The 15388-nt window shown below is 44.2% G+C and overlaps 1 protein-coding gene across 2 annotated transcripts in view; it reads left to right on the forward strand.

The window, feature by feature from the left end:
• eef2kmt (eukaryotic elongation factor 2 lysine methyltransferase) overlaps positions 1-15388 on the forward strand; it is a 55561-nt gene that overhangs the window by 35899 nt on the left and 4274 nt on the right. For both annotated transcript variants that reach the window (XM_041205955.1, XM_041205954.1), the window contains exons 5-6: positions 7444-7577; positions 8149-8459. In XM_041205955.1, coding sequence (XP_041061889.1) covers positions 7444-7577; positions 8149-8459 — 445 coding nt within the window. The remainder of the gene's footprint in view (positions 1-7443; positions 7578-8148; positions 8460-15388) is intronic.

Here is a 15388-nt window from a genome sequence, read left to right on the forward strand (position 1 = left end):
TGTGCCCCCGATCCCTCCACCAAGGGGAAAAGTTCCTACCTGTCTACCCTATCTATGCCCCTCATAATTTTGTACACCTCAATCATGTTCCCCCCCCAATCTCCTTTGCTCCAGGGAAAATAACCCCAGTCTATCCAATCTCTCCTCATAACTAAAACTCTCCAGCCCAGGCAACATCCTGATAAATCTCTTCTTCACTCTAGTGCAATCATATCCTATCCTATTCCAGAAATGCATGCAATACTCTAGCTGTGGCCTAACCAGCGTTTTATACAGTTCCAGCAAAATCTCCCTGCTCTTTTATTCTATGCCTCGGCTAATAAAGGCAAGTATCTCATATGCCTTCTTAACCACCTTATCTATCTGTCCCGTTATCTTAAGGGACAGGTGGAGAAGCACTCCAAGGTCCCTCGGATCCTCGGTACTTCCCAGGGTCCTACCATTCATCGTGTATTCCCATGCCTTGTTTGTCCTGCCCAAGTGCGTCACCTCACACTTATCTGAATTAAATTCCATTTGCCACTGATCCACCCAGCTGACCAGCCCATCTATATCCTTCTACAATCTAAGGCTATCCTCACTATTTACCAGTCCACTGATTTTCATGTCGTCCGTGAACTTACTGATCAACCCTCCTGCATTCAAGTCTAAATCCCTTATATATACCACAAACAGCAAGGGACCCAACACTGATCCCTGTGGAACCCCACTGGATACAGGCATCCAGTCACAAAAACACCCCTCGACCATTATCCTCTGCTTCCTGCCACTCAGCCAATTCTGGATCCAATTTGCCAAATTGCCTTGGATCCCATGGGCTCTTACCTTTGTTATCAGTCTCCCATGTGGGACCTTAACAAAAGCCTTGCTGTAGTCCAAGTAGACTACATTGCTCTCGTGCACACCTGGTCACCTCTTCAAAAAATTCAAATTGGTCAGACATGACTCCCCTTAACAAAACCATGCTGACTGTCCTTGATTAATCCCTGCCTCTCCAAATGTAGAATAATTCTGTCCCTCAGAATTGCTTCTAATAGTTTCCCCACCACTGAGGTTAGACTGACTGGCCTGTCATACCCTGGTTTATCCCTTCCACCCTTCTTCAATAATGGTACCACATTGGCTGTCCTGCAGTCCTCTGGCACCTCTCCTGTGGCCAGAGAGGTATTGAAAATTATTGCCATTGCCCCTGCTATCTCCTTCCTTGCTTCACTCAACAGCCTGGGATACATTTCATCCGGGTCTGGAGATTTAACTACTTTTAAGCCTGCCAGACCACTTAGAACCTCCTCCCTTTCTATGCTAATTTCTTCAATTATATCACAGTCCTTCTGCCTGACTTCCATATCCACATCGTCTCTCTCACTTGTGAACACCGACACAAAGTATTCATTTAGAACCCTACCTACGTCTTCCGGCTCCACACACAAGTTACCACTATGGACCTTAATGGGCCCGATTCTTTCCCTAGTTATCCTCTTACTCTTAATGTACTTGTAAAATAACTTTGGATTTTCCTTTATTTTACCTGCCAATGATTTTTCATGCCTCCTTTTTGCTCTCCTAATTTCTTTTTTAAGATCCCCCTCCTACACATTCTATACTCCTTGAGGGCTTCTGCTGTTTTGAGCTCTCGGTATCTGCCATAAGCCTCCCTTTTTCTTATCATCTAATCCTGTATATCCCTCGACATCCAGGGTTCCCTGGATTTGTTGGTCCTACCCTTTGTCTTTACTGGAATATGTTGGCCCTGTACTCTCCCTATTTCCTTCTTGAATGAGTCCCACTGTTCTGATGCAGATTTACCTATAAGTAGCTGCTCCCAGTCCACTCTGGCCAAATCATATCTGATCTTATTAAAATTGACCTTCCCCCCAATTTAGAATTCTGATTTCTGGCCCACCCTTGTCCTTTTCCATAACAATCTTGAATCTAATGGAGTTATGATCACTATCTGCAAAATGCTTTTCCACTACCTCTACCAATTGCCTGGCTTCATTCCCTAAAATTAAGTCCAGGACCTTGTATGACCTTCTACGTACTGGCTTAAGAAGCTCTCCTGGATTCATTTGAAGAATTCTGCTCCCTCTAAACCTATCATGCTATGACTAACCCAGTTAATGTTGGGGAAATTGAAATCCCCCACTATTGCACCTTTTTATTTTTACACTTCTCTGAAATTTGCCTACATATCTGCTCTTCTATTTCTCTTTGACTACCTGGGGGCTGAAAATACACTCCCAGCAATGTGATTGCTATTTCTTTGTTTTTAAGCTCTACCCATATGGCTTCATTTGAGGGCCCTTCTAAGATATCATCCCTCCTTACTGCTGCAATTGATTCCTTGATCAATATTGCGATACCCACCTCCTCTTTTACCTCTTTCCCTGTCTGGCCTGAAGACCCTATATTCTGGAATATTGAGCTGCCAATCCTGCCCCTCTCTCAACCATGACTCTGTGACAGCAATGACATCATACACATACGTGTTAGTTTGTGCCCTTAACTCATCTGCCTTATTCGTCAGACTCCAACATTAAAATACCATCCACTGCACATGGATTGGAAAATAGCAGATGTAACTCCTTTATTCAAAAAGGGAGGGAGACAGAAAGTAGGAAACTACAGGCCAGTTATCTTAACATTTGTCAGAGGGAAAAGTTAGAAGCTATTATTAAAGGTGTTATACAAGGGTACTTAGAAAAGTTTAAGACAATCAGACAGAGTCAGTATAGTTTTGTAAAAGGGAAATCATGTTTAACCAATTTGTTAGAGTTCTTTGTAGGAGTCACATGCGCAGTGGATGGTATTTATTTTAATGTTGGAGTCTGGCGAATAAGGCAGATGAGTTAAGGGCACTAGGGAATCAGCTATATCACTATAGCTATATTAGCTATATCACTAGCCACAGGAGCGGCCACATGCTGCAGCCTTGACACATCACCTATCCTGTCACCTTTAATGTGTTTTAAATAATTACTTTATTATATTAATCACTTATTTATGTTAATTCCTTATATATTTTATTAGCTTTTTACCTGCAATTTGTGTACTAATTTAAGCCTTAGGGATAGAAGGATATTAGGGATATTACCAAATACTCACTAAGCAGCTAGCTCCTTTCCCTGTAGTAGAACAAGAACCAATTTCTATGAGAAAGATAGAAAAGGGAAACAAACCCCTTCCCTCCCTCCCCACCCCTTCCCTCCCATCTCTGTGTACCCCTTCCCTCCCTGCCCCTTCTCTACTCCACTCCCTCCCTTCCCCTCACTTCCCTTCCCTGTTCCCCCCAGTTTCCCCCCATTTCTCCCTCTCTGTTCCCCCATTCCCCCCTCCCCCTCTCTTCTCCCACTTCCCCCTCCCCAATCACCTCTCTCCCTTCGCTCTTCCCCTCCCCCTTCCTCCCCTCCCCCTCCTCCATTCCCCCTTCTGCCCCCTCCCCTCCCCACCCCCTTCCTCCTCTCCCCCCTTCCCTTAACTTTCCTTCCTGCCACCCCTCTCCCCCACCATAGCCTTTGACTCCCTTGTAGATCAAAAATATATTCAGTGACCCAGCCTGTACTGCGCTCAGTGGTAGAGAATTCCAAAGATCAACAACCCAATGAGAGAAGAAATTTCTCTTCATCCCTGATTTGAATAGGAGGCCCTTTATTTTGAAATTGTGCCCCCTATTTCCAGCTTCGCCCAGAGGAGAAACATGCTTTCAGCCCCCACTCTGTCAAGCCCCTTTACAAGTCTTATGTGTTTCAATAAGATCACCTCTCATTCTTCTAAACTCCAATAAGTATAGATTCAGTCTGCTCAACCTTTCTTCATAAGACAATCCATTCATTCCAGGAATCAGCCAAGTGAACCTCCTCTGAACTGCTTCAATCTTCAAATAAGGAGACCAAAACTGTAAGCAATGCTACGTAAAGTTGTAGCAAGACTCTCCTGGTTTTGTACTCCATCCCCCTTGTAATAAAGGCCAACATTCCATTTACCTTCCTAATTACTTGTTTAGCATTCACTTGTAAAGTCAGATTTCATGCTAATCTTATTTGATTTATGTTCCCCAGATCCTTCTGTAGCACAACATTCTGCAACCTTTCTCCATTTAAATAATATTTTGCTTCACCATTCTTCCCACCAAAGTGGACAACCTCACATTTTCCCACATTATACTCCATCTACCAGATTTTTGCCTACTCATTTAACCTACCTATATCCCTCTGCAGACTCTTTGTGTCTTCCTCAGAACTTGCTTTCCTACCTATCTTTATTTCGTCAGTAAATTTGGCTAAAATATAGTTGGTCCCTTCATCTAAGTCGTGAATATAAATTGCAGATAGTTGAGATACCCAGCACTGATCCCTGTGGCACTCCATTAGTTTCAGTGTTGCCAACCTGAAAATGATCCATTTATCCCGATCCTCTGTTTCCTTTCAGTTGGACAATCCTCTATGCATGCAAATATATTAGCCCCAACACCATAATCTTGTTATCCTGTGCACAAGCCTTTTATGTGACACCTTATCAAATGCATTTTGGAAATCCAAATATGCAACATCTACTCATTCTCCTTTATTTCCCTGGCTTGTTCAATCCTCAGAAAACTCTAATAAATTTGTCAAATATAACTTGCCTTTCATAAAACCATGTTGACCCTGCTTGATTGTATTTTGATTTTCTAAATGTCCTACAAACGCTTCCTTATTAATGGAATGCAGCATTTTTGTAATGGCAGATGCTAGGCTATATGGCCTATTGTTTCCTGTTTTCTGCCTCTCTCCCTTCTTGAATAGCGATATTGAATTTTGTGATTTTCCAATCACTGGGACCCTTCAGAATCTAGGGAATTTTGGAGTTTTACAACTAATGCATCCACTATTTCTGCAGCCACTTCCTGCAGGCCATCAGGTCCAAGGGACTTGTCAGCCTTTAGTCTCATTAGTTTTCCTGGTGATAGTTATCGTGATTGTTTTAAGTTCCTCCCTCCCTTTTGCCCCTTGCTTTTCTCCTATTCCTTGGATGATAAAAAATTGTTCAAAGTCTCTTGTTTCCCATTATTAATCCCCCAGTCTCACCTTCTAAATGATCACTTTAGCTACTCTTTTCCTTTTTGTTTACTTGTAGAAGCTTTCACTGTCCATTTTCATGGTTCTGAATAGTTCACGGTCATATTCTGATTTCTCCCTCTTTCTTTATCGTCATCCTTTGCTGGTTTCTAAAATGTTTCCGAACATCTGGCTTATCACTATATTTCTCAGAATTGTATGTCTTTTCTTTCAATTTGATTCCGTCCTTAACTGTCATATTTAGTCACAGATGGTGCATCCTTCTCATGGATTATTTCTTTCCTTTGCTATTTATCTTCACCTAAGCTGATTCTACATCTTGATCTTCTGAGACAAGATCATTTCTCACTATTATACTGTTTTTTTCCTTTATTAACAGAGCTACCCCACCTCCTTTTCCTTTCTTCCTACCCTTCCTAAATGTCAATTCCCTTGACTATTTAGTTCCCAGCCTTGGCCACTTTTCAACCAAATTTATGTAATGGCTATCATATCATATCAATTTATTTCTATTCGTGTTATCATTTCATCCATATTTTTACGACTGCTGCGAGTGTTCAGATAAAGAGCTTTTAAATCTTTTTTTTACATTTTTGCTTACTCTGACCTTATTTGCTGGTGCATACTTAAGTTTGTACCCTCCATCTTCTTACAAATGCATTCAGATAAAGAGCCTTTAAATGTGTCTTTTTACTATTTTCCCTACTCTGACACTAATTGCTTGTGCATTCTTATGTTTGTACGCTCTGTCTGCCACAGACTGGTTATCATTACCTGTGTCACTACCCTGCATAATTTCCTCTCATTAACTTTCTAAATCTCCCCTCACATGAACCCTGCGCCTAACTATTTAGTTCAATGCCCTCTCTACAGCCCTAGCTGTAAGAATTGCTAGGACATTGGTCCCAGCACAGATCAATTGAGAGATGTCCCACTTATACAGCTCTCTCTTTCCCCACTACTGGTACCAGTGTCAAAATTCATTTCTCCCACACCAATCTTTGAGCCACACATTCGACTCTCTGATTGTATTGATCCTATACCAATTTGCTCATGGCTCAGATGATAATTCAGAGATTATTTATCACCTTGGTGGTTCTGCTTTTTAATTTAGACCTTAACCGTTCATGCTCCCTTAACAGAAACTCTTTCTTAGTCCTACCTATGTTGTTGGTACCAACGTGAATCATGATAACTGGATCTTTCCCTTCCCACTGCAAGTTCCTCTCCAGTCCAGGGGAGATGTCCTTAACCCTGGCACCAGGCAGCCAACACAGCCTTTGGGACTCGCACTCTTGGCTGCAGAGGACAGTACCTATTAGCCTAACTATACTGTGCTAAATTCCTTTCTATTCCCCGTCCTCCCCCTGTACCATGGTGCAGTGGTCAGTTTGTTCACTACCCTGCAGTCCCTGTTCTTGTCCACAGAGGCTACAAGAACCTTCTCCATTGCTACATTTTGGCTCATTCCTGCCTCACTGACAATCACAGCCTCCTGACCCTGACCATGGACCAAGTCTGAAGCACTTAACCTAATGGGTGTGACTGCCTCCTGGAACAAAGTGTCCAGGTAACTTAAGTATTTTAGAATACTTTGAGTACCTTGCAATGGTCTTTACTAAAGAAGAGGAAGCTGACAAAATATTGGTAGAAGTCGGGTGGTCAACTTAATGGACGGGTTGAAAATTGATGTATTAGAAAGGCTGTGTTTAGAGTGGATTAATTGCCTGGTCTGGATGGCTCCCATCCCAGGATGCTAAGGGAAGTAGTGTGGAGATAGGGGAAGGGCTTGTTATAATCTTCTAATCTTCATTAGATACAGGGGTGGTGCCAGAGGATTGGAAAGTGGCAAATCAGACATTTTTGTTCAAGAAAAGGTGTAAGGGTATTCATAATAACTACAGGACAGTTTGTTTAACATAAGTGGTGAGTAAGGTTTTAGAACAATAATCAGGGGGAAAAAAACAGGCATTTGGAGTGGTTTGGGTTAATTAAGCAGAACCAATATGGATTTGTAAAAGGCAGGTCATGCTTAACTAATCTAATTGAAGTAACAGAAGATTGGTGAAGGGAGTGCAGTGGATGTTTTCTATGTGGATTTCAAGAAAGTGTTTGATAAGGTATCACATAAAAGTCGGTTAACTAAGTTGAGACGAGAGAGCAGAATGCCCTATTTCTGAGGAATGATATTATAAAATTAGCACCTGTAGATATACACAGATGTTTATGTATAGTGAAATGTGTTTGTAGCTGTTTATAGTTGACCATTTTTTAATGTTTGCTTGTTTAAAACAAACTTCTTATAGTCCATGTTGTTTTTATTATACAAAAATGAGCAGTGGGAAAATATTTCAGTGCTTTAGTCTTTGTAAAAATTGTTATTCAGTTGTCAGGAGAGAATATTAGACTTGGTGAAAATGTGGCAATAATCTCTGAAGGAACTACTGGTCTGGTCACGTGGGAAGCTGCACAATTCTTTGCAGAATGGGCGATGGAAAACTCTGAGGTGTTTAATTGCAGGTCAGAATTGTTAGACTTTATGTATAAAACCAACACAAAGCTGGCAACAATGGGCATTGATTTTTCTGCTGTAAGAGGGAAATTAATATTTCTGTCTTGAAGTATATTTTAGCTATGTTCTCCCATATTTCAATTCTCATTTTTACCAAAGCAACAAGTGACTGCACCTCTGCCAATGCTGCTGCTCAGCAAGTTACAAGGTGGGGTATGAGCATGGCATGGAGAGACTTGCTCTGTGATTTTTTTTATATGTAATATGGCTGCTGTGATTGTGAACTCTCTCTGAGGAGTTACAGTAAATTCCTAACATAATACCACTTCATGTTGGTTCACCAATATCTTGTGTTGTAACTTTTCTATCCTTATATATTACGAAAATGTGTTTTAACTGTTGATAAGTCTACAATTGGAAAATTCAATGGGATATCGCAACATTCATGATTACATACTAAAAGGAAAATATTTATAGCTCTGTTATAAAGTAAGTAAATATTTCGTTTGGGCAATTATCAGCCATTCTGTTAATGACCCCATTTTTGTAGAAAGTAATTGTTAGCTTTCTCTGTATCAGAACTATTTTGGAGTTGGGTAGTGGAATTGGCCTCACTGGAATTACCATCTGCAAGACTTGCGCCCCCAAAGAGTACATATTCAGTGACTGTCATCCAAATGTACTTCAGCAACTCAGAAAAAATATTCTTAGTAATGGTCTCCTACTAGATTCAGAAACCTGGAACCCAAAAGACTGTGAAGTAGAGGTGGAGAATAACAAAGTATCTGAAGAAAACCAGAGACCAAAAATTACTGTTGTGGGACTAGAATGGTCAGAAGTTACCCAAGAACAAGTTGCAGAGCTTCAATCAGATATCATTATTGCATCAGGTATCAATTCCTTTTTATAAATCAGCAGTTTTCTTATTGGTACACAGCAAGACATAGAGGATATTGGATGGCTGCGAGTACAAGTCTGTGATCTAATCAATGATTCCAGATAAACAGTGACATTCATTTATGGTTATTATCTGAACCCTGAGGACTTTGAACTTAATGTGGTTGTTTTTAATTTCATTGTCAGCATTCCTGTACGGGAAAAGACAAATTGACAAATAATTGACACAAACCATTTTACCTAGCTCTTCTTGTCCCAACATCCCCTCCCCCCTTAAACCAGCTTATATTTCACCCGTTTCCTATTTTTACTTAGTTTGGTGAAGGGTCATGAGGACTCAAAACGTCAACTGTGCTCTTCTCCACCGATGCTGCCAGACCTGCTGAGGTTTTCCAGGTATTTCTGTTTTTGTTTTTGTTCAAGAAGGTGCTGTCGGCCGCCGGCTATTATGTGGCATGGATCAACACGAGGGTGAACCAGGCAGTCCGGAGCCTGGTCACCGAGGACTTGCTGCTGCAGACGGCAGGCACCAGGGCCTTGGGCTCCTTCAAGATCAACTGGCAGCACCTGGAGGGCCAGAGCCACCCGGCCGCCACCCCGACCCCCAAAGCCCGGGGCCGGCAGTGGAGAGTGGCCACCGGCCGCAAGGGGAAGATGAAGAGGAGCCCGGCCTGGGTGAAGAAGAAGAAGAAGCCGGGCAGCCAGAGGAAGGGCAGCGCCGGCCGGAGGAAAGCCTCAAAGGGAAGTGGAGTCCGGAGGCTGGGCGGCAGCCCTGGAAAGCGGCCAACGAGCTGGCGCCAGGCGCTGATCTGGCCACCGGGCAGGAAGGTGAACAAGAGGCGGGAGCTGAGGGCATCCCCAAGGGAACTGGGCACGGATCAAAAAACAGTGATGGAGGAAAAAGAAAAACATCTAGTATTGTCTCCTGGTTCCCACACCCCTGCCAAGTTGGTTTAAACCCTGAGATAAAAACAAAAAACTGCGGATGCTGGAAATCCAAAACAAAAACAGAATTACCTGGAAAAACTCAGCAGGTCTGGCAGCATCGGTGGAGAAGAAAAGAGTTGACATTTCGAGTCCTCATGACCCTTCAACAGAACTAGGTGAATCCAAGGAGAGGGGTGAAATATAAGCTGGTTTAAGGTTGGGGGATTGGGGGGGGAGATGTTGGGTTGGGGGAGAGAAGTGGAGGGGGGGGTGTGGTTGTAGGGACAAGCAAGCAGTGATAGGCGCAGATAATCAAAAGATGTCACAGACAAAAGAACAAAAGAACACAGAAGTGTTGAAGTTGGTGATATTATCTAAATGAATGTGCTAATTAAGAATGGATGGTAGGGCACTCAAGGTATAGCTCTAATGAAGGTGGGGGGGGGCATAAAAGATTTAAAAATAATGGAAATAGGTGGGAAAAGAAAAATCTATATAAATTATTGGAAAAAACAAAAGGAAGGGGAAAGAAGCAGAAAGGGGGTGGGGATGGAGGAGGGAGTTCAAGACCTAAAGTTGTTGAATTCAATATTCAGTCCGGAAGGCTGTAAAGTGCCTAGTCGGAAGATGAGGTGTTGTTCCTCCAGTTTGCGTTGGGCTTCACTGGAACAATGCAGCAAGCCAAGGACAGACATGTGGGCAAGAGAGCAGGGTGGAGTGTTAAAATGGCAAGCGACAGGGAGGTTTGGGTCATTCTTGCAGACAGACCGCAGGTGTTCTGCAAAGCGGTCGCCCAGTTTACGTTTGGTCTCTCCAATGTAAAGGAGACCGCATTGGGAGCAACGAATGCAGTAGACTAAGTTGAGGGAAATGTAAGTGAAATGCTGCTTCACTTGAAAGGAGTGTTTGGGCCCTTGGACGGTGAGGAGAGAGGAAGTGAAGGGGCAGGTGTTACATCTTTTGCGTGGGCATGGGGAGGTGCAATAGATGGGGTTGAGGAGTAGGGGGTGATGGAGGAGTGGACCAGGGTGTCCCGGAGGGAACGATCCCTACGGAATGCCGCCAGGGTGGGTGAAGGGAAGATGTGTTTGGTGGTGGCATCATGCTGGAATTGGAGGAAATGGCGGAGGATGATCCTTTGAATGCGGAGGCTGGTGGGGTGATAAGTGAGGGCAAGGGGGACTCTATCATGTTTCTGGGAGGGAGGAGAAGGCGTGAGGGCGGATGCGCGGGAGATGGGCCGGACACGGTTGAGGGGCCTGTCAACGACTGTGGGTGTAAAACCTCGGTTAAGGAAGAAGGAGGACATGTCAGAGAAACTGTTTTTGAAGGTAGCATCATCAGAACAGATGCGACGGAGGCGAAGGAACTGAGAGAATGGGATGGAGTCCTTACTGGAAGCGGGGTGTGAGGAGCTGTAGTCGAGGTAGCTGTGGGAGTCGGTAGGCTTGTAATGGATATTGGTGGACAGTCTATCAACAGAGATTGAGACAGAGAGGTCAAGGGAGGGAAGGGAAGTGTCAGAGATGGACCACGTGAAAATGATGGAGGGGTGGAGATTGGAAGCAAAATTAATAAATTTTTCCAAGTCCCGACGAGAGCATGAAGCGGCACTGAAGTAATCATCGATGTACCGGAGAAAGAGTTGTGGAAGGTGGCCGGAGTAGGACTGGAACAAGGAATGTTCCACATACCCCATAAAGAGACAGGCATAGCTGGGGCCCATGCGGGTACCCATAGCCACACCTTTTATTTGGAGGAAGTGAGAGGAGTTGAAGGAGAAATTGTTCAGTGTGAGAACAAGTTTAGCCAGACAGAGGAGAGTAGTGGTGGATGGGGATTGTTCGGGCCTCTGTTCGAGGAAGAGGCTAAGGGCCCTCAGACCATCCTGGTGGGGGATGGAGGTGTAGAGGAATTGGACGTCCATGGTGAAGAGGAAGCGGTTGGGGCCAGGGAACTGGAAATTGTTGATGTGACGTAAGGTGTCAGGGGGATCACGGATGTAGGTGGGAAGGGACTGGACAAGGGGAGAAGGGAGTCAAGATAACGAGAAATGAGTTCTGTGGGGCAGGAGCAAGCTGACACAATCGGTCTACCAGGACAGTTCTGTTTGTGGATTTTGGGTGGGAGGTAGAAGCGGGCCATCCGAGGTTGGGCGACTATCAGGTTGGAAGCTGTGGGAGGAAGATCCCCAGAGGAGATGAGGTCAGTGACAGTCCTGGAAACAATGGCTTAATGTTCAGTGCTGGGGTCATGGTCCAGGGAGAGGTAGGAGGAAGTGTCTATGAATTGAGGCTCAGCCTCCGCGAGGTAGAGGTCAGTGCGCCAGACAACAAGAGCACCACGCTGGAGACGAAGACAGAGGAAGAAGAGTTCAGCAGCGTGCTGAGCCCGAAATTCATTGAGATGAGGGCGTAAGGGTATGAAACCTCAACAAGAAACTTTTTCTCTTTCTCTCAAGTGCTAAGGAATGCAAGCTGCAACAACTCATCGACACCAACACCAAGCTAGGACCCTCCACCCCTGCCTGTCCCTCCGTCCCCACCCCATCTTCCAATCCCAGCCCTAGCCGTGTATTCACTATACCCCTTGACCTTCCCCTCTCCGCGCTGAACGTTCAGTGCTTAGCAAAGGACTTAGTTTCATACCCTTACGCCCTCATCTCAATGAATTTTGGGCTCGGCACGATGCTGAACTCTTCTTACGCCGTCTTCGTCTCCGGGCTTACTTCTTTGGGCAGCAGTACTCTCCCCGTTCAACGGATCCTTTTACCCACCTCCAATATTCTCCCTCCACCTGGACCCCTCCCTCTGGATTCTTACCTTCTCTTGATCTTTTCATTGAGAACTGTCGGCGCGACATTAGTCGTCTCAATTTCTCTGCTGCTCTCACCCATTCTAATCTCTCTCTCTCTGAACTTACTGCACTCCGTTCTCTCAGGTCCCTTCACTTCCTCTCTCCTCACCGTCCAAGGGCCCAAACACTTCTTTCAAGTGAAGCAGCATTTCACTTACATTTCCCTCAACTTAATCTACTGCATTCGTTGCTCCCAATGCGGTCTCCTTTACATTGGAGAGACCAAACGTAAACTGGGCGACTGCTTTGCAGAACACCTGCAGTCTGTCCGCAAGAATGACTCAAACCTCCCTGTCGCTTGCCATTTTAACACTCCACCCTGCTCTCTTGCCCACATGTCTGTCCTTGGCTTGCTGCATTGTTCCAGTGAAGCCCAACGCAAACTGGAGGAATAACACCTCATCTTCCGACTAGGCACTTTACAGCCTTCCGGACTGAATATTGAATTCAACAACTTTAGGTCTTGAAGTCCCTCCTCCATCCCCACCCCCTTTCTGTTTCTTCCCCCTTCCTTTGTTTTTTCCAATAATTTATATCGATTTTTCTTTTCCTACCTATTTCCATTATTTTTAAATCTTTTATGCGCCCCCACCCCCACTAGAGCTATACCTTGAGTGCCCTACCATCCATTCTTAATTAGCACATTCGTTTAGATAATATCACCAACTTCAACACCTCTGTGTTCTTTTGTCTGACATCTTTTGATTATCTGCTCCAGCACTGCTTCCTTCTCCCTACAACCACACCACCCCTCTCCACTTCTCTCCCCCCACCCAACCCCCCTCCCCCCACCTTAAACCAGCTTATATTTCACCCCTCTCCTTGGATTCACCTAGTTTTGTTGAAACGTCAACTCTTTTCTTCTCCGCCGATGCTGCCAGACCTGCTGAGTTTTTCCAGGTAATTCTGTTTTTGTTTTGGTTTAAACCCTCCCCAATAACACTAGCAAATTGGTCCCACCTCTGTTTAGGTGCAACCCATCTGGCCTGTACAGGTCCCCCAGATAATCTCCTCCAGAACTGATTCAAATGTCCTAAGAATCTAAAGCCCTCGTGCACCATCTCTCCAGCTCTATCCTCCTATTGCTTTACTCATTGCACGTGATACTGGGAGTAATCCAGACATTACTACTTTTGTGGCCCTTGTTGCTAATTTCCTACCTAACTCCCCTCCCCTTAGGGTGCTCTGAAGCCATTCAGTGACATCCTTGACTCTGGCTTCAGGGAGTTAGTATACAATCATGGATTCATGTTTGCAGCCACTGAAATGCCTGTCTATTCCCCTGAATATCAAATCTCCAATTGCTCATTCAGTAGTTTTCATGCCCCTGTGTAAAGCCTAGCCAGCCATGGTACCAAGGACTTGGTTCAGGCTGCCCTGCCCTTATGGACAGAACTGAATGCTGATTGGAGAGTGAGATGCACTCAGGGGACTCTTGCACTACCTATTTCCCATTGACTGCCTGGTTGGTTACACATTCCCCCTCTCCCTGCATACCCTTAAGCTGTGGGATGAACGTGCTGACCGCAAAGCTCTCAACCTCACAATTGCACTTCATTGATGCCAGCTGCTGCTGAAGCTGTGAAACTGGAGCAGGAGCTCCTGCAGCCATTAACACTTCCTGCACCTGTGGTTATTCAGGACACAGGAAATGTCCTGGAGTTCCCACATGGAACAGGATTTGCACTCCAGGTTTCGAAGCTACCTGTATAATTTCCTCAGTATATTAAATAATAAAACTTACTATTTAAATAATAGACTTCTTCTTCTGTTGTCACTTTAATATAGAGGTGAACTTAAATGCTTTACTTACCCCTTATTATAAAAAAATGTCATTTTTATATTTTCCAGCTCCTTAACTGACTCCCTAATTTTAGAGAAAGGGAAACAAAGCTACAATACTCTATCCAAACTAATCAACTCATGGCCTTTCTGTGATGTGTTACAATCCATTAGGGATCAATAACCTTTTGTAAAGCGCACAAAATTTGAAATCCCAGGTATTCACTAAGAGAATAAAACCACAAAGATTCCATGATTTTAAACAAACAGAAGAATTTTTACTATGCAAGATTCAACAGAGCAAACAATCAATATCAACTATCTCATACTCTTAACATCCAGAAGGCAAACATGAGTTAACAAATATGGTTGAACACACCACTTACTGAGCTGACACTGCTTCAGCTTCACCGAGCTAATGCTGCTCCCGAGCTCTTCCGGAGTCCTACCTCCTCACAGGTTTACTAAGCTCCAACTCCCAGCTGCACAGAGCTATCAACTGCTCAAGGGCTACTCTGAGCCCGAGCTGCACAGAGCTAATGACAGCATTTCAGCTGCATGGAGCTGACCCTATTCTTCTCCTGCTCTCAACTAATTGCCTCTGCTCACACTCCATGTACGGCCTTGTGGTCATGTTTTCATGCCAAAAACCCAGTCTCCTAGTCACCTTTTCTGCTCCATCTCCACAGGTCCCGTCAAAGGAAACCCCGAACCTAGCATATGCGATCCTTCCCCTGCCGCTTTCAGCAGCACTTGCATTGGAGCACCGGGCATGCCGGCAGTTGTAGTGCTTCGACCAGGACCTGACCTCCACCCCAAAAACACAGCAATAATCTAAAAATGTTGATTCCCTCACAGATTGTCACAGTTTGATTTTTTTTGTGTCACCTCTGGTTCTTTTGCCACTCACCTTAGATCTGCACCCTCTGGTTATCGACCCTCAACCTTTGGAAACAGTTTCTCTTTCATTAATCTGTCTAAACCATTAGTAATTTTAAACGCTTCTGCCACATCTCCTCTTAGCCTTCTCTATTTTAAGGAGAACAACACAAGCTTTTCAGTCCATCCATTTAACTAATCCCTGGAGCCATTCTCCTTTATTAGTCCATGCTTGTCCAAATAGCTGTAAATTTTCTACTGGATTATTGTTTCTATAAGCATCCTCGTCACAGACAAGAAGCTGACTGACTTGTAATTGCCAGCTTTATCCTTCTCCCCTTTTTTTAAACAAGAGTATAACATTTTCAAACCTCTAGTCCTCTAACACCGTCATCAGTTCTAAGGAGGATTGGGAGATTATGGCCTGTACCTCTGCAATTTCCACCCCTATTTCCCTCAGTATTCTCAGATGCATCTC

Source organism: Carcharodon carcharias, chromosome 15, assembly GCF_017639515.1.
Source record: "Carcharodon carcharias isolate sCarCar2 chromosome 15, sCarCar2.pri, whole genome shotgun sequence".
Lineage (NCBI taxonomy): Eukaryota > Metazoa > Chordata > Chondrichthyes > Lamniformes > Lamnidae > Carcharodon > Carcharodon carcharias.